The 18,307-nt window shown below is 37.2% G+C and overlaps 1 protein-coding gene across 1 annotated transcript; it reads right to left on the bottom strand.

Annotated features, from left to right (window-relative positions):
- Nucleotides 1–2,212: 2,212 nt before the first annotated feature.
- LOC114643074 (extracellular calcium-sensing receptor-like) lies at nucleotides 2,213–10,187 on the bottom strand. Its single transcript, XM_028791775.2, has 6 exons — nucleotides 9,975–10,187; nucleotides 8,824–9,115; nucleotides 7,632–8,462; nucleotides 6,789–7,016; nucleotides 4,936–5,059; nucleotides 2,213–4,191 (listed from the first exon to the last, which is right to left on the bottom strand). Exons 1-6 carry the CDS (start codon nucleotides 10,172–10,174, stop codon nucleotides 3,296–3,298), a joined length of 2,571 nt encoding a protein of 856 aa, XP_028647608.2. The 5' UTR covers nucleotides 10,175–10,187; the 3' UTR covers nucleotides 2,213–3,295.
- Between the last annotated feature and the right edge of the window lie 8,120 nt (nucleotides 10,188–18,307).

Here is an 18,307-nt window from a genome sequence, read left to right as displayed (position 1 = left end):
TAAATAGTAGAACAAGCAATAAACCAAGGGTATGAAGTTAAACAGTCTACTTTAAGGTATAGTAAAATAAAAAAAAATAAAAAAAAGTAATAAAAAATAAATAAATAAAAATAAATAAATAAATAAATAAAACGAATCCTACTTTAATCACTTCCACATTTTCACACTCACGTCTATAACTCTATAACTCTGATTAAAAAATAAACATATAACATATAAAGTCCAGATAAAAAAAAAAAAAAAAGAAAATAAGGGATGTATAATTATAATACCAGTCTCTTTAAACATGGATCCAGCGATCAGATCATAGGTCCTTCCCGTGCCTTGATAGAATACGGCTCTTTAATTTTAATTAACTTTCAAAAAAGTGTCGGAAACAGCTTCTTTAATTCTTTTTCAGCTTCTTCTTTGCTGAAGAAAATATGTCGATCTTGAACTTCCACTTTCAGTTTGGCAGGATACAAGAGGCTGTATTTGATATCGGCTTCCCGTAGAATCCTTTTAATGTCGATGTAGGATCTGCGTTTTGCAGCTGTTGATGGTGACAAGTCGGGAAAAATACGAATAAGATTATTTTCGAGTATAATCTCTTGCTTGTGTCTGAGAAGTGCCATCACATCAAGCTTACATCTTAGTCGTTCAAAGCGGACAATAAAAGACCTAGGTTTAAAGGCGCTTGGTATCTTTGTGCGATAAGCCGTGGCTATCTCATTGTCGAGTTTAAAGTCATCTCCAATTATTTTAGACAGTAATTCTACTGCAAATTTCACTGGGCTTGAGCTTTCTCGTTTCTCAGGTATACCCTCAATTCTTATATTATTTCTTCTGCACCCATCCTCCAGGGCTGCAAGTCTGTCTCCAAGTTTTTTGCATTCCGAGTTCGCAGCTGTGGCTTTTTCATCGGCGTTAGATGCCATTTGTTCCGCTGTTTCCACTCGAGCCGTGAGTCCCTGCTTAACGTCTTCCAGCTGATCTGAAACGTCATTAATATGATCATCAAGCCTTTTCAGTTTGGAATTAGTTTCTTCAATGTGTTCCACTTATTTCTCCAACATGCCTTTAAAGTTCACGTCGAAACATTTAAATAGACGCGTTTCCTTATCTTTGTTATCCTTCTTGAGCTCAATGGCCACCTTCTTAAGATCATTTATGTTATCTTTTTTAAGCTCATTCTTAAGCTCCTTCATGGCCGTAACCATGGCAGTTGACTGTGTAGCGATCATCTCTTTCTGTGTAGCGATCATCTCTTTCAGTTCGGACAGTTCGCTTCGGCTTTCGTGCTCCGCAAGTGAAAATGCAGCTCCTGTTACAGGCTCGCGATGAGTAGATGAGAGCATGTCCTGCAGAGCCCTTTCTAGTCTCGAATGATCCTCAGAAATCGGCGATCCCTTGCGACCTGTATCACTTGCGCCTTCGCTCCCATTTTCACTCTCGACTGGAGACGATACAATGGAGTGGGGTCCCAGGAATTCTGCGCACCCTTCTGCCTGTTCCAGGTCAGTCTCCGTGATGCCATACCTTACACTTGCACTCAGGCCGGAAGTCTGTCCGGACTTTGATGCAGCTTTAAGTTTCTTTTCCGGTTCCTTCTGACTTTTCTTCTTGTTACTCATGCTTGTATATTGTAGTGGAAGTTCCTTGGTCGGGTTAAATACAGGATACCTCTAAATAATATGAAATACATGGGAAAATAAAGCCGCTGCTAGCGGAGCTCTGCTTCAGGCGTCCATCTCCTATAAACGGACGAAACCAAAGACCATTTTATCAGGTCTGCTGGGCAAGGTTTCACTGGAAGAGGGAAGAGGTCTTTTAGACTTCAAGTATAATAAGTGTCGCCCAGAAAGGAAGTAGATTTCATTGATATGTTTACCTCTTATTAGATTTTATATTCTCCTTGTGTTAATCAGGATGTGCAGTGTAGCTAGCTGCAATATTTAGATACATATTTGCAATACACACATAGAAATCTGCAATGTGTTTACCACTTTGAGAACATTTGAATGAATCAGCAAATCACATGAAAACCAAAGAGCAGAGTTTCTAACACATCAGTATCTTGAAAGTATTTTTTCGCACCTGGTGTGCTAAGGGTATCATAATGAAATGATGTGGCATAGTGTTGTAGTGAAAAGCAATTACATAAACAAATATTGTTTCAGTTACAAAAATAAAAAGACTGCATATCCAGACAATATGTGTAATTAATGTTTATTGATCCATTTAGAAACAAGAAAAGCCAAGAAAATACAGCCACATTTTTTAATTGAATAGAAATTATGTGTACAATATTTGGAGTAAATTGATATTTTCAGCACATTTTCATTATACATCTAACCTTTGACACATAATAAAATAAAGGTTTTGTTTTACCGATATTCCAGTTTCAGAGAATTTTTCCAGAACACTTTTGTCATACCAGTACAGCACATTTAGTGAAGGAATGGACGTGGGTATAATCCATGAAAGCAAACTGCCTGTGCCTAACTAAACAGTGCTTGTATCCCTGTCTAAAAACTGGGGAACATTTGCAATTTACCTTCATGATATATTGAAAACTAATTTCTGTCCCACCTCCCTTCCCTCCGTGTGTCCTTTAAGGCTGTTTTTCCTCCTGCCTCTTTCTCCTGACTATAGAAACATAGACTTTCTTACTAAGAGTTATTTTTAAACCTTGGCTAGGAACTTCTTCTAGGGATAACTTCCCTCGGCTTGGGCTTTTCCTCTGGTTAGCACCAGGAGTCATAATCTCTTGGTCACCAATCCATAACAAGCAGGGAGCCATGTCTTTTTTAACAGATCTCCCTGTTTCAGCCTATTAGAATAGAAGAAGTTTGCTCCTTTACTTGTGGTTATTTCTTTGAGTAATGGGTATATTGCCTCCTATTGAGCTGACACCGTACTATGCACATTATTAAATTCTCTACCTGAGCATCTTCTGCCCAACTCCTGTGGTGTAGTATGCAAAACTTACTGCAAAGCTGGTCTGGTTTACAAGAGTGGGAAGAGAATAAAAGATAAGATGGCCCCTATTAAAAGTGTTACCCATATGAAGTCATGGATATATCAACACTGACATATTTTAAAAAGGCAAGTTATGGCATTTAGAATGCGTGTGAAAATAAGGACAGTTTGCTAGCATAAAGTCCATTCTTTTATTCAAGTGCTGTGAAGCTGGAGACCTACCTCATCCAACATCCCTAATTGTAAAACCTTTTTTATTTTTACTTGTGCCTTTTACAAACAAATAACAAAATTTTCAATTATGAAAGATTAGCAATTGTATGCTTTAAGTAAATTATCTGCCCATAAGAGCTTTCTTTGTATTCTTTTCTGGCTTAAGCAGAATAATATAACACTTTGGGGCAAAAATTGCACCAAGTAGACCAAAACTTGATGCCAGAATTGCAAAAATCTCGACAGCCACTGTGTACTTTCCAGGAGAGCTGATGTAGGCAGGTATAAATGTTATCCAGACAGCACAGAAGATGAGCATGCTGAAAGTGATGAACTTGGCTTCATTGAAGGTGTCTGGGAGATTTCTTGCAAGAAAAGCCAATACAAAAGAGATGCCAGCCAATAGACCAATGTAACCCAGAAGGCAACTGAATCCAATGAAAGATCCAACATCGCACTCAAATATAATTTTTGAGTTGTGATATTTAATGTTTTTAGAGGGAAATGGTGGAGCTGAACTTAACCACACCACACATATGAGTGACTGAATAAAAGTAAACATGAAAACTGTGCCTCTCTGCTGTGTTACACCAAACCACTTCATCATATTATTTCCCGGCAGTGTGGCCTTAAAGGCCATAATGACAACAATTGTTTTTACAAGAATGCAAGAAATGCTCAAAACAAAGCTGATTCCAAACACCACATGTCTCAACGTGCAGTTTGCATTTGAAGGCTCTCCGATAAAACATAGAGAGCAAAGGAAGCAGAGCGTTAAAGACAAAAGCAAAAGGAAGCTCAGTTCTGAATTGTTGGCTTTTACAACTGGAGTATTTCGATAGTAAATAAAAACTACTAAAACACCAACAGACATGCAACTCCCAAATATCGCAGTTGCTGTGAGTGTTATTCCCATAGCATCTTCATATGAAAGAAATTCAATCTCCTTTAGAATGCACTGAGTCCTGGAAGGATTTGACCAAAACTCAGATGGGCACTGAAAGCATTCAACTGAATCTATAAAAGAAAATTGTGATTATGTAAAACATCATTTTGAATAAACATTATTAATAAAAAAATGAAACTACCACATACTATAATTAACACCTGTGACAACTGAAAAATTGTCAGTTGAAACTTCCTCCAAAAAGATCCTTATTTATAAATGAATGCGTTATTTCTTCTAAACAAGTTCTTGACTTTTTAAGCTGGTTGACTACTTTCTAAGTAAACCTACTTAGACACACACTCGGTGTAAATTATTATAGCCCACAGCTAAGCTCAGAACTTCAAATTAAACAAATAACTTGCAAATGTAAAATATACTAGAAAATTGCAAGTGGCTTTAACCAGGGTTCTCACAGTTTCAATAAATATGAAACATGATGTCAAATGGGTGGCACAGTTATTAGTTTTATAGCCCATATTGGCATTAAAAAATGGAAGGTCAGATCGTCTTAAAGGTTTAAATAAATGCTAAAATAACCTTTTTTTTCTTATCAATCCATGCAAATGCAGCTTAATGTGTATATAATGCAGTCAACATTTTAAAACTTCTAGCTGTCATTTTTACATTTTCAAGTATAAATATCTATATACTGTGTCTCATGTGCAGTAAATCCCTGGATGACCCCAAATTACTGTTTTTTATTTCTCCTTCGGGAGGCAAGTTTATTCAAGTAAGCAGATTGAAGACAGATTGTTTGCTGATCAAACAGTACATTGAAAACCCCTTTTCCTCTTAACAGTATTCATGCTCACCGGTTTCTCTGCTAATTTCCCCATCTGCACATGGCACACAATCAAAACAGCAGACTGGCTCTCCTTTCCTAGTGGCTTTTCTAGTTCCAGGTTGGCAACTTTGGCTGCAGACAGATTCTGGGACCTGGAGACAAATAATTTGAGTTGAAGGATTAATGTATCTGTTAAATTATTCTGAAAAGGTTTGATGTGTAATCCACCATATGAAAAATTGACAGCATATTGTGTTGTATTGTTATTGTAATATTAACTTAAAATTCGTAAAAACAAAGTTAAGTAATGTTTTATGGTAATAATACAGTGAAATACTAAATAGTTTTGTATTATGCTATTAGTGACAGGGTGAAGTGGTGGCCCTATGGCTAGAAATCTGTGCTGGCAATCAGAAGGTTGCTGGTTCGAGTCCTGTAAATGCCAGAAGTGACTGTACTCCACTGGGCCCTTGAGCAGGGCCCTTAACCTGCAATTGCTTTGTCCTGGCTGGGACGTTAATCTGCATCCAGCCCTGCAAGCAGGTCCTCCAACTTACAAAGAAGACTTGGGGGTTGTTGAAAGGATTGGCACTCCAGCCGCTATAATAAAACCTCACACTGTTCTAGTTTGGTGCTGAGCTCGGTGCTTTGGTGCTGAACTTGGGTCCCATTCCAGGTGGTTTGTCATGCTGTAAGCGTGACAGAATGCTATCAGTGCATACTCCCAACCTGCCTCTCTCTATTAGTGACTGTAATGAATGTAAAACTTTTTTCAGATATTTCCATTGTCACACTCTTTGACAATATTACAATTAGCAAGTTATAAAAAACAGTGTATTATGAAAGGTAATCACTAGAAGGCATAACTATTAGATAGTTGTATTACTGTACAACTGTATCAATCTGTAATACATGTACTGCAAAGGATATTTTGAATAAATAAAAAGTGGAAAAAAGGTAATATACATAATACTATAAATGAATTTGGATAGTCAAAGTAGAAATCTGATTTATTGTAATGGGAGTTTGGTATAGTAGTCAATGAAAGTGGTTTACTCTATATTTAATAAATTAATTTAAGCTAAATATGTATATTGAAACACACATTATCAACACTAGTCCAGTTTTATAAAAATACAGAAGCAATCATGTAATTTATACATAAATATACTTGGACCTGAAATCAGTAGACATCAATTTGAAACCTCTTCTGAACAAGGCTCCAAATGGAAAAAAATGCATTTTTTTAAATACAAAACATAATAATTTAAAATAATGAAACTTTTTAATTTAGTAAATCTAATTTTCTTTCATTGAACCAGTAAAATAAAACTGAAACATTCAAAAAGAAAACCACACAATGATACAGTATTTTGTTGTAGGTCATTTTTAGGGAGCAGTTAGAAATTTAGAAAGTTAGAAATTAGTTCTTTCCAGTTTTACAAAAATGCTTTACAAGGATAGTTGGTACATGGTTTTTAGTACAATATATTGTGTAAAAGGTAAGGTGCATAACTCACAAGACTCTAAAAGGAATGTGGTGTTGCTGTATGTCACCTGGTATTTTCAATAATGGAATTTAAAGGCAAGTTCTCATGTGGGAGCTTCAGAAAGTCACATCTAGTCACACTCGTTAGTTATGTGTCTGAGAATATATGCTGTAAGTAGCTGACAAAAGCCATCTTTAAAAGAATTCTCTGGCTATAAATTTAACATTTCAGACAAACAAAAAATAATGTTCACTTAAGAACAACAGTGATCACCTTGTGGAAAAAAATTATTACACAAAGTGCAACAGAAATGCTCACCATTGCATTAAATGAATTGTTGGAAACACTGGAAGCAGCTGGTAAAGATATATAAAAACAAACTGTAGCCTACCTTTCCAGAATCAAAGTTCCAAAAGATGTCATATTCGCTGAGAAAGAGCTCTTGTCCCTTGCTGGCTGCTTCATCATAAACACCTATGGTTTTAATGTTCACCGAGCCATCACTTGCTCTTTGCCAGTTCACTATGTCATACACCGCAAGAGCATCCCCGTTTTCATCAAATGCCACTCTTTCCCCAAGTCGATTGGTGAAATTCACTTTTTTCAGATAATGCATCAGCTTAAGCAATTAAAATAAAACAAAATCTCCCTCAGATAGTTTTGCTTCATTGCTATTATATTAAACAAGGTAAATACAAAACAGACTTTTAATAATTTAAATTATATTTCATATCCAAGAGCTGGAAATCTTACCCACATATGTAAAATACACAAAAGGAGAATGCTGAAAAAGATTACTGCCACTTTATTGAAATATGCAATTATTAATTTATATTATATTCTATCAATCAATACTGCACTTGAAACCCATCCATTTTCTGTATTTTGTTTATTGAGTAAAGGATCAGGAAAATCCTATCCCAGCGGCATCAGCACAAGGGTTACAGTCCTCTGACAGGCACTTTTGCATGCACTTGCTAGATTTGGAAAAATATATTTTGCCAATGAATCTTACTGCATAACAAGTGAATTGTGGAATGAGATGGGAAAACCTGGCAAATATTCAGAGAACATGCAAACTTGGTACAGAAAGTCATAGAATTCCAAGTGCTATGAGAAGGAAATGCTGCTGAACCTTTAACTTGACTGCATTTAAATATCATTTTTAATTGTAAACTGTCATACAAATTTAGCATTCAACAGTCAGAAATTATTTATTATAGCATTTTCTTACCTGCCAAGGTTGCAGACTTTTGATATAAGCACAAGTGTTGTTTTCAAAGGGCCCTTTTCCATTTTCACAGAACATTAGTTGATGGAGTGCATGTGCTAAGGCATACACGGCTTTATAAACATTATATGGAGCCCTCGATTCAGTCAAATCAGTGTATGCAGTCCTGGTGATATTTATGTCCTCATATCCTGTGCATACATTGGTGACTGGGAGCACAGAAACATTTTGCTCAGTTACATCTTCTGGAAATTTGCATTCAAACATTGACTCCCAGAAGCGAGGAATTAAATTATTGTTTGGATCACTACTGGGTCTGATCTGGAGAAGAAAGTTATCCAGTCCTGGGATTCTCCCTCTACGAATGGCAATGCCAATTGTCCCCCCAAGGAATGGAAAGTTTTCATTGCTTGCTACAACACTTGAGGTGCTCCATCCTTCACTGGCAATCCACTGTCTGTTAGTTAAGTTGTGCTGAATGATTTCTGTGGAAAATGCTAATAAATTTGCAGTTGAAGAGAAGACAACAATGACTTTTGCAGTTGAAAGTTTTATTGTATTAATTATTTGAAGATATCTGAACTTTTCTTGGGCTTTGGGAAATGTTTCTGTAAAAGCAATGCATCCAAATGGTTTAATTTCTTCATGGAAACTATTCACGGCATATTGCCCATAGTCATCATCAGTTCCTATGACACCCACCCATGTCCATCCAAAATGTTTAATTATTTGTACCATAGCTTTAACCTGGAATGCGTCACTAGGTACAGTCCTAAAGAATGATGGATAGTCTATCTTATTGCTTAAGCAAGAGCAAGAGGCATAGTAGCTGATCTGGCAAAGAAAAGCATGAAATATTAGTGTAGATGGAAATAATTAAATACATTTTTTTAGAACAAGATAAATAGTTTCTACTGCTTCAGACAAACAAATACAATATTAGCTTAAATGATTTTGGTTTTCAAATGATTAATATTACTATTATGAATTTTAAAAATAATTTGATACTCATGAAATTATTCATTATTATTACATATTATTGCTTTTTTACTGTCAAAATAAAAGGCGTATTTGAAAATCATGACACAGATAAAAAACGGTCACTTCCAAAAAATAATTTTACAATCGCAAATAATTCAACATCAACGTTTCACTTTTTTAGACAAATGCATGTTAAATTAGTGCAGTTCTTTACCAGAGGGATCCTGAACAGACCCAGAATTCTTGAAATGGCAATTGAATGTGATGAAAGTGGATCGCCAACAATGCCAACGACAGGAGGCAGTCCTCTGCAGTCGTTATCAGGAATGCTGTCATTCAGTCCACCAATCAGATTCATTGCAGCTCTCAGGGCCACCTGTAGCCTTAAGCAGTTGTCATATAACCTGTAGCCTAGCGTTATATTGGGAAGAAGCACTGGATCTTGATTGATTTCTTCAATGGCAAAAATCATTGCATGTGCCCACTGGAACACTTCAAAATCCAGACTGTCACCATGAAAAAAATCAATACAGTACAAATATACAGTATGTCATTCAAGTGCAAATTTTCTTAATACAGAGTTAAAAATGTTTTCATAAAATATCCTATACTTTAATTATCATGAAAAAATAACTTTTCATTATTTACAACATTTAATAGTAATGAAGTTTTATTTCATGTCAGTTTCAAAATTATGAATTATATTCATTTGATCTAAATCTATTTATAGTAATATATCTTTAAAGCATTGTTTTTTTTTGTTTTTTTTTTACAAATACCTGACCATTTCTTTTTCTTTTTTTCTGTTCCAAAAGTAAATTTTTTGCAGTTATTTATAAGGGTAGTACCCTTTATTATACAATTCTATACTTCTATTTATTACATTTATATTCTGGACTGCTTCTTGAAAAACCAAACTGAAAAGGCATTTGCAGTGATAGACAAGAATAATTTTGTACATTTAACATTTAATGTTATTATATTTTTCTCTGATTTGGGAGCTTAGGCTTGGAGAAATTCACTGAAAGGTAACTGTCATTTAGGATTTCTACAAATATATATGTAAAAAGTGTTGAACATTTCAATTTTGTAAGACTTTTTTTGAAAGAATCATGGTGTTATTTTTGCTTAAATGTAAAATTTGTCATTACTGATATTATTATTTTTGGTAACAATATCAGTTTTACCTAAATTAAAATAATAAAACCAACATCTTAAACACCACAGGAAAATGTATATAATATTATATATGACAATTTATAAATAGGGTTTAAAAATAAAAAACAACGAACAGCCCTTTTCCATTACAAAGAAGCCTTTAACCATCTTCTCCTTTAGAAATACATTCATTATTCTTTGACTTACCTCTCACATTTCCATTTTTCTGGTTTAGCTGTGAAGGTAAAATCTGGAACAAATGATGTATAAGTTAATTCAAATATTCCTCCTAACATAATATCACCCTTTTTATGTAATGTTTGAAGCTGGAACCACTCTTGAATCCTGCAGACATTCTCTGAAAAAGTCACCCCAGTAAGTACATACAAATATAAAACTGATTTCATTTTTAATAAAACACTACAGCAACATATTGCTGCATTGTTCAGCTAGCATGCTTCTTTTATATACAAAGTGAATCATTCTCAGGAGGTCAATAAGTCAACGTGCATGTTTTAAACCAAAGTAAATATTCACACATGGCAAGTAAAAAAAAAAACAAAAACATGCAGCCTCGAGCAATGAAGGCCAAAGTCCTTAGAGTCTGCTTTTCATATAACTGAATATCAACCACTCTTTTCTATATTTATTATAAACTATTCTTTTGAAATGGCAGAAAGAAATGATTAAGTATAAGACAGTAGTATCCTATACTGTATTATCAAAATACTGAGTAGCTGAATTGTGTAAATACAGTATACTGTATACAGCATATTTAGTTTAATATAATATCAAGATGGAAGGATTGCATAGGACTGGGACTGGGCCCAGCAAAACCTTGTTAGAAAGGGAAGAACTCACACTGGCATTTAGGGTGCAAGTTGAAATACTCAAGTGGAATTAAATAAGATTGTAAGCCTTGTGCGTGCACTTGATGGCTTAGTGGGGAAACAGGAAGAGGAAACTATGCAAAACAGGGAGTGAGTTTGCTGGGCTCTTTGAAGAAACAAGTAAAGTTCTTTCTATACACTTGAGGACAGGCAACCCAGGTGGTGTCAGGGATGCTGAGTATGTGTTCTGAGGATGTGAGCGTGGGAACCTTATTGTCCTCTCAGTGGTGAAGGCAGACCTGTTGCAGTTCATAATCCTTCGGCCCTTTAATTGGTAGAATGTGTTCAGCAGATGAAAAGTGAACACAAATAGTTTCCCTTTAAGGCCGATCATGCAACCCAGCTCTGTAAGGGTTCCTAATGATCCAGGGATACATGGAAACCATTGTAACAGCCAATTACAAAAATTTAAACCTAAAACTACCCTAAAAGTGATAGTGGGTTAAAAGAAATGCAAAAAAAAATACACTTTGAGCTGGGTGTTAGCCTGTGTTTTGAATTCAGGGATTCATTAGTTGGTGCAATGATGGAAAAGACTGGCTGGTGGAACTTTAAAAAGAGGCACATGAGTCAACTACCCCATCAGAAAGAGAGGGTCCAAGTCTGTCCAGGGGCAGCAGGATTTTTTGTTTTTCCTTTCCTTTTTAAACTTTCTATTCTGCCTAGTATAGTTATACCATTTTGTTTTATACTTTTGGCTTCTAAACTGTCATTCAAGAAGCGTAGAGACTGTCCGAGGTCTCTCTTCGTACATGGTGTCATAGTAAAAGGATGTAGCATAGTGTTTCAGCTAAAACAAACAGATAGCAGGCAAACGTTCCATAAAATTTTTGTCACACCAATGCAGCAGCTTTAGTGAAAGAATGGGCATGGCATATATAGTCATTATACACTACATCAATCTGACTTTAAAATATAAAATAATAATTGCTACTTCATTTAACAAGCAGGGTGCCTTTATTCTCCCAAAAAGTACACCAAAACACTTTTCGTTACAGTATGTTCTTCTACTATATCAAGTGTTGTCCCATTTTTGCTTTAACAAATTGTTATATTGTTCCTATTTTCCATATTTACTTTATCACAATGGGCGACACGGTGGCGCACTGGTAGCAGTTCGCTTGCGTGGAATTTGCATGTTCTCCCCGTGTCTGCGTGGGTTTCCTCCGGGCGCTCCGGTTTCCTCCCACAGTCCAAAGACATGCAGGTCAGGTGGATTGGCGATTCTAAATTGGCCCTAGTGTGTGCTTGGTGTGTTTGTGTGTGTCCTGTGGTGGGTTGGCACCCTGCCTGGGATTGGTTCCTGCCTTGTGCCCTGGGATTGGCTCCAGCAAAACCCCGTGACCCTGTGTTCGGATTCAGCGGGTTGGAGAATGGATGGATGGACTTTATCACAATTCTACAATTGTACATCCTCTGACTGACACTGACTACTTTTAGCCGGTGAATTATTTAGCAGAAGTGTATCTATCATATGAGAGATGCAGAAAGTAGACAAGAGTACAAGGAGATAAGGCGCAAGGTGAAGAGAAAGGTGGCGAAGGCTAAAGAAAAGGCGTATGATGAGTTGTATGAGAGGTTGCATACTAAGGAGGGAGAAAAGGACCTGTACCGATTGGCTAGACAGAGGAACCGAGCTGGGAAAGATGTGCAGCAGGTTAGGGTGATAAAGGATAAAGATGGAAATGTACTCACAAGCGAGGAGAGTGTGTTGAGCAGATGGAAAGAGTACTTTGAGAGGCTGATGAATGAAGAGAACGAGAGAAAGAAGAGGTTGGATGATGTGGAGATAGTGAATCAGGAAGTGCAACGGATTAGCAAGGAGGAATTAAGGACAGATATGAAAAGGATGAAAAATGGAAAGGCCGTTGGTCCAGATGACATACCTATGGAAGCATGGAGGTGTTTAGGAGAGGTGGCAGTGGAGTTTTTAACCAGATTGTTTAACGGAATCTTGGAAAGTGAGAGGATGCCTGAGGAGTGGAGAAGAAGTGTGCTGGTGCCGATATTTAAGAATAAGGGGGATGTGCAGGACTGTAGTAACTACAGAGGGATAAAATTGATGAGCCACAGCTATGGGAAAGAATAGTGGAAGCTAGGTTAAGAAGGGAGGTGATGATTAGTGAGCAGCAGTATGGTTTCATGCCAAGAAATAGCACCACAGATGCGATGTTTGCTCTGAGGGTGTTGATGGAGAAGTATAGAGAAGGCCAGAAGGAGTTGCATTGCGTCTTTAAGGTCCTGGAGAAAGCATATGACAGGGTGCCTCAAGAATTGTGGTATTGCATGAGGAAGTCGGGAGTGTCAGAGAAGTATGCAAGAATTGTACAGGATATGTACAAGGGAAGTGTGACCGTGGTTCGGTCTGCGGTAGGAGTGATGGATGCATTCAAGGTGGAGGTGGGATTACATCAGGGATTGGCTCTGAGCCCCTTCTTATTTGCAATGGTGATGGACAGGTTGACAGACAAGATTAGACAGGAGTCCCCGTGAACTATGATGTTTGCTGATGACATTGTGATCTGTAGCGATAGAAGGAAGCAGGCTGAGGAGACCCTGGGGAGGTGGAGATATGCTCTAGAGAAGAGAGGAATGAAGGTAGTAGAAACAAGACAGAATAGATATGTGTAAATGAGAGGGAGGTCAGTGGAATGTTGAGGATACAAGGAGTAGAGTTGGTGAAGGTGTGAAGGAGTTTAAATACTTGGGATCAACAATTCAGAGTAATGGGGATTGTGGAAGAAAGGCAAAAAAGAGAGTGCAGGCAGGGTGGAATGGGTGGAGAAGAGTGTCAGGAGTGATTTGTGACAGACGGGTATCAGCAAGATCGAAAGGGAAGGTCTACAGGACGGTAGTGAGACCAGCTATGTTATATGGGTTGGAGACTGTGACAATGACCAGAAAGCAGGAGACAGAGCTGGAGGTAGCAGAGTTAAAGATGCTAAGATTTGCACTGGGTGTGACAAGGATGGATAGGATGAGCACATTAGAGGATCAACTCAAGTTGGACGGTTGGAAGACAAAGTCAGAGAGGCGAGATTGCGTTGGTTTGGACATGTGCAGTGGAGAGATGCTGAGTATATTGGGAGAAGGATTCTAAAGATAGAGCTGCCAGGGAAAAGGAAATGAGGAAGGCCAAGGAGAAGGTTTATGGATGTGGTGAGAGGGGACATGCAGGTAATGGGTGTATCAAAACAAGATGCAAAGGACAGAAAGATATGGAAGAAGATGATCCGCTGTGGCGACCCCTAAAGGGAGCATCCGAAAGAAGAAGTATCACGTAATGCTTCACAGGCTCGTTAATACCAAAGGCATTAGACCTATATAATACCTCATTATGACTTTGATCTTTTTAACTTCGGCCAAATTAGAGTTTTTTCTTTCTTTTTGGCAATTCTATATTTAAAGGGGATGGAGATTGCTGTTGTTTTTTATAATATTTATTAATTGATTTTCAGTAAAAACCTAAATTTCCCCTTCAGGATAAATAAAGTAGTGTCCATCTACCTATCAATAATGATAGTATTGTAATGATAGCAAATCGTGGTGGCATTTGTTGGCTTATGCTGCCATTCTCTCAGCTTCTTCTCTAACTGTTGTTTTGTTAAGTCACAAAAAGAACAATAGTTTTGTTGTTTGTTTTTAAGTGGTTTGGTTTTGTCTTTGGTAATGTCTTGGGTTTTTAACCTTTTGCTGTGAAGCAGCCTTCTCTTCTTGTTAAGCTAGTTCACTTTAAAATATATATATATATATATTCCAGTTTTGAACCTTATTCTTCACTCAAGTTCATGAGTATAAATTTACTATTTGATTTTTTCCCATTTCATGTAATTTGTAATAAATGGCTCCTTATTTTGTTTTAGTGTGTTCCCTATTATTCAAGTTCTCTAGTTTAAAGAGGCTTTCTTATTAGGAGGAACTTTTAAGCACTGGCCAGGAAATACTTCTAGAAGTACTTGGGCATGACTTCAGGAGTTAGTGCTAGCTTTTGGAACACTGGGACTGTTCTCCTAGACCTCCCTGAAGCAATTACCAGTGTAAAAAGTAACAGACACGACACACGTAAAAAGGTTTGGGGCAGCCACCCATATAATAATCCTGGATGCAAATGTTTTTTTTGAAAATAGCACAGAGCTGTTGACAATACTGAGTCCAAAACAGAACTGACGAGGGTTGAAAAAGATGGCGGCTTTAAGGGATCAGACCGGAAGTGATGTAGGGGAACTGGAAGTGATGTCCTTCTGACGTCAGCCTTTGCGCTGGAAGTGACCTTCTTCTGGGCACCGGAACTGGAAGTGACCTTCTTCTGGGTGCCAGAACCGGCATCATCAGCACAGAATCAGTTTTCCCACAGCTGGTCTGTAGAGATAACAGGAGCAGTTTTAGTGCACCCTGAAACCTCCTGGCCCGGCGTGGAATTACCTTTACTTGGTCCATACAACGTCCCCCTACTCGCACGTGTGTGACACCAGTAAGTATGTTTAATGTACTATTCCCAAGGTCGTAAATAAAGGGCCAGGCAAACCCTAGGTCAGCAATCCATCATAATATGTAGAAGGAAATGAAGTCTTGTAAAACAGATTTTCCTGCTGCTACCTATTGGCCTGGAGGACTCCTCATTCATTAATGTTCCCCCACTGTCCATCCTTTAAATAATTATTTCTTTAAGTAAGTTGTAATGCCCCTTATGTATGGTCCAGTTAGCTGATACCCGCCACTTCGCTGGCTACTCAATAATTTTGCAAAATAAAATGCATAACAAAAAAGAAAACAATACTTTTTCCTGATGTGTTATTTCAAATAAAAGAAAAACATAATTTTGTTTTATCAATTTCATACTAAGAACTCGCCTCTTGTCGGATTACTTCACAACAAACTGCAGTCTCAGTTATCACTAGTTTTAAATAGATAATAATATTAATCTACTCTCTATATATAAAATCTTAAGCTTAAAAGTGCAACGATTTTATGTGATATTTTTATGTCACGTTTTTTGTCACGCTTTCAGTCAGGCTTATTTTAAAACCTACATATATATGTTTGTATCATTCTTTTCAGAATTTATTGAACCTTAATGTGATGTTGTTAGATTTTCAGATTCTTATTTCATTTTTAAATTATAAACTAAAAAATATCAAGAACTCACGTCCCACGAGACAAGACTTTGTGCCAAGAGATTTAACCATGGCCGGGGCCGGAAATTAAAGACAAAGAGTAGGACAGCTGCTGTACAGGCTTTTAAATGTTTGAAGCACCGCACGATATACAGATCACGCAGCACGGCAGCAGCAGAAAGCCAGCAGCTGATCGAGCAAAAGGAGGTAAAAAAACCTGCATTTGTTTCCCATTGTATCACCGTTTAAGAGGGGGTTTCGGAGGAGCGACCTCGTCTCCTTGGGGTGCATTCAGCCCCCCTCTTCACAACGCAAGCTGCAGAGACGCAAAGTGGTTGGCGCATAGTGCAAGCTGTGGAGGTTGGCAAGCGAAGAGAGCAGGGGGCAAACTCCCTAGCAATAATAATAAAAATGCACGTAGAAAGGTGAACTTTTCAGCACGAACAGAAAAACACAACACAGAATGAAGAGCATTCTATGATCTATGGAACCAGAAACGTGAACCGGTCATTAGGTCATAAAAATGCAAGTTTGGTAGCTCTTGTAACATCCCAAATTTCAGGCATCCACATTCTAATCTTTAAGTACGTGTTCTTAAAATGGATATATTTAATTTTATAACATATCGCGACCGCCCGCGACTTTGTTGGCTTGGACACACACATATTCTGGCTAGAGCACTTCTTCGTACACAACGTTTCTGTCTTTTTTTCCTGGTGCCAGAATGAACCAAGCTGGTAGAGGAACTGACTCTCAAGCAAGCAACATAGAATTGACCGTGTGAAAAGCAGTCCTCCCTCAAGTCTATCTCGGCCAACTTTAATATCTGTCCCTGAGACTTATTAATTATCATGGCAAAACAGACCTTGAGGGGGAACTGCAGTCTCTTAAACTCAAAGGGGAAGTCAGAGGATATTAAGGGTATATGTGATATAAATACTCGCTCCCTCAAACACATCCAGTCAATATTGTGGCCTTGATAATATTATGATTCAAAGTTTTTATTTGCAGCCTGGTGCTCTCATCCCAAACAATGAGTTTAGTATGTCGTAACACTTCCTCCATATTATGTTGTTTAGAAATATTGCATAAAGGGATATCCACGTTTATCAGGTGACGGGAAGCTTAAATGCAGCGTGTGCAGTCTTGCCCCTTTCAAGCAGTGTAGCAGCAATCCCAGAGGATGCGACAGCTAAAGTGATATCTTCTCCTAATCTTTTCCTAGAACAAGTTAATAATTAAGATCTTACCAGTGCCACCAGGAGCATCTAGGAAAAAAATCTGTCCTACGCCTGCCTCAATGCTAGCAATTATCTGACAGTAAATAGCTATTTGTTCATGTGTCTTTGACTGTTTATTATCCAATACTGTCCTCTCCAAGGCAACCGTGCCATAACTGGTTTCTCTAAGATAATCCCTGTTATAAAACAGAAAAGTCAGATGTATTTCGATTAATATAAGTCAAGGCCAGTTCTGGCTAGTTAGTGGTCTGCATACAATGGCAATTTTTACATCTGTTTCAATAATAATTATAATATAATAGTAGAAATCTGCTCATCAATGTGAGCTAAATAAAGCTTTTTATTAAAACATATTTTTATTTATTAGCATCTGCTTGAACGTCTCATATATTGCATGAGATATATTCATTAGACATATCTCTCATATTGGCGATTCTAAATTGGCCCTAGTGTGTGCTTGATGTGTGTGGATGTGTTTGTGTGTGTCCTGTGGTGGGTTGGCACCCTGCCCGGGATTGGTTCCTGCCTTGTGCCCTGTGTTGGCTGGGATTGGCTCCAGCAGACCCCCGTGACCCTGTGTTCGGATTCAGCGGGTTGGAAAATGGATGGATGGATGGATATCTCTCATAATAACTCAACAATGGTAATATTAATTAATATGCTATTTGTTATATCTTTATCTTTTTAAGTTGAATTATTTTTAAATATTATTTTTTTAATAATTAAATAAATATTCACATAGTATATTTTTAAAATTTGAAAATATATAGTATCAGGTGTTTAAAATTCTGGTTATATAAACTAAACCACATATTTGATTGCAACTTTTCTATAACAGCCCTTTTATACTTTTTATTATGAAGATGCATCTTTTTTTATTGAATTTTTCATATCTCAAATTTCATCAATAATTGTTTATTAAAGTTTCTTTTCCAAAAAATTTTAATTACTTTATTATGTATGATGATCAAGTTTGTAAAAAACATACTTTTCCCTTTTCTCCCCCTAAGGGACGGGGTTTGGAAAAATCCTTTCTTAGTGGGTGCCTACATCAGAAAAGGAATGGTTGATTGATATGTCACCAAGGGCATTGATATGTCACCAAGTCAGTCACCTTACATTTTTATATATATAGATTAGTACACACATTAACAAATGCAATGCATTCTTTGCAAGAGCATTTTTGACCCCTGCCACCTATTGGCCTGGGAGACTACTCAGTCATTAAAGTTCCCCCACTGTCCTTCCTTTAAATAATTATTACTTTAAGTAAGTTGTAATGCCCCTTATGTATG

This window comes from Erpetoichthys calabaricus, chromosome 2, assembly GCF_900747795.2.
Source record: "Erpetoichthys calabaricus chromosome 2, fErpCal1.3, whole genome shotgun sequence".
NCBI classification, from domain to species: domain Eukaryota; kingdom Metazoa; phylum Chordata; class Cladistia; order Polypteriformes; family Polypteridae; genus Erpetoichthys; species Erpetoichthys calabaricus.
Note: the sequence above shows the minus strand (reverse complement) of the source record. Positions and strands in the feature narration are given on the sequence as shown.

Coding starts and splice junctions, on each gene's coding strand:
- LOC114643074 (XM_028791775.2), bottom strand. CDS start 10,174: ATGAAATCAGTTTTATATTTGTATGTACTTACTGGGGTGACTTTTTCA. Junction 7,017..7,631: donor AAAGTCTGCAACCTTGGCAG/GTAAGAAAATGC, acceptor TAATTGCTTAAG/CTGATGCATTATCTGAAAAA. Junction 5,060..6,788: donor GGAACTTTGATTCTGGAAAG/GTAGGCTACAGT, acceptor ATTTGTCTCCAG/GTCCCAGAATCTGTCTGCAG.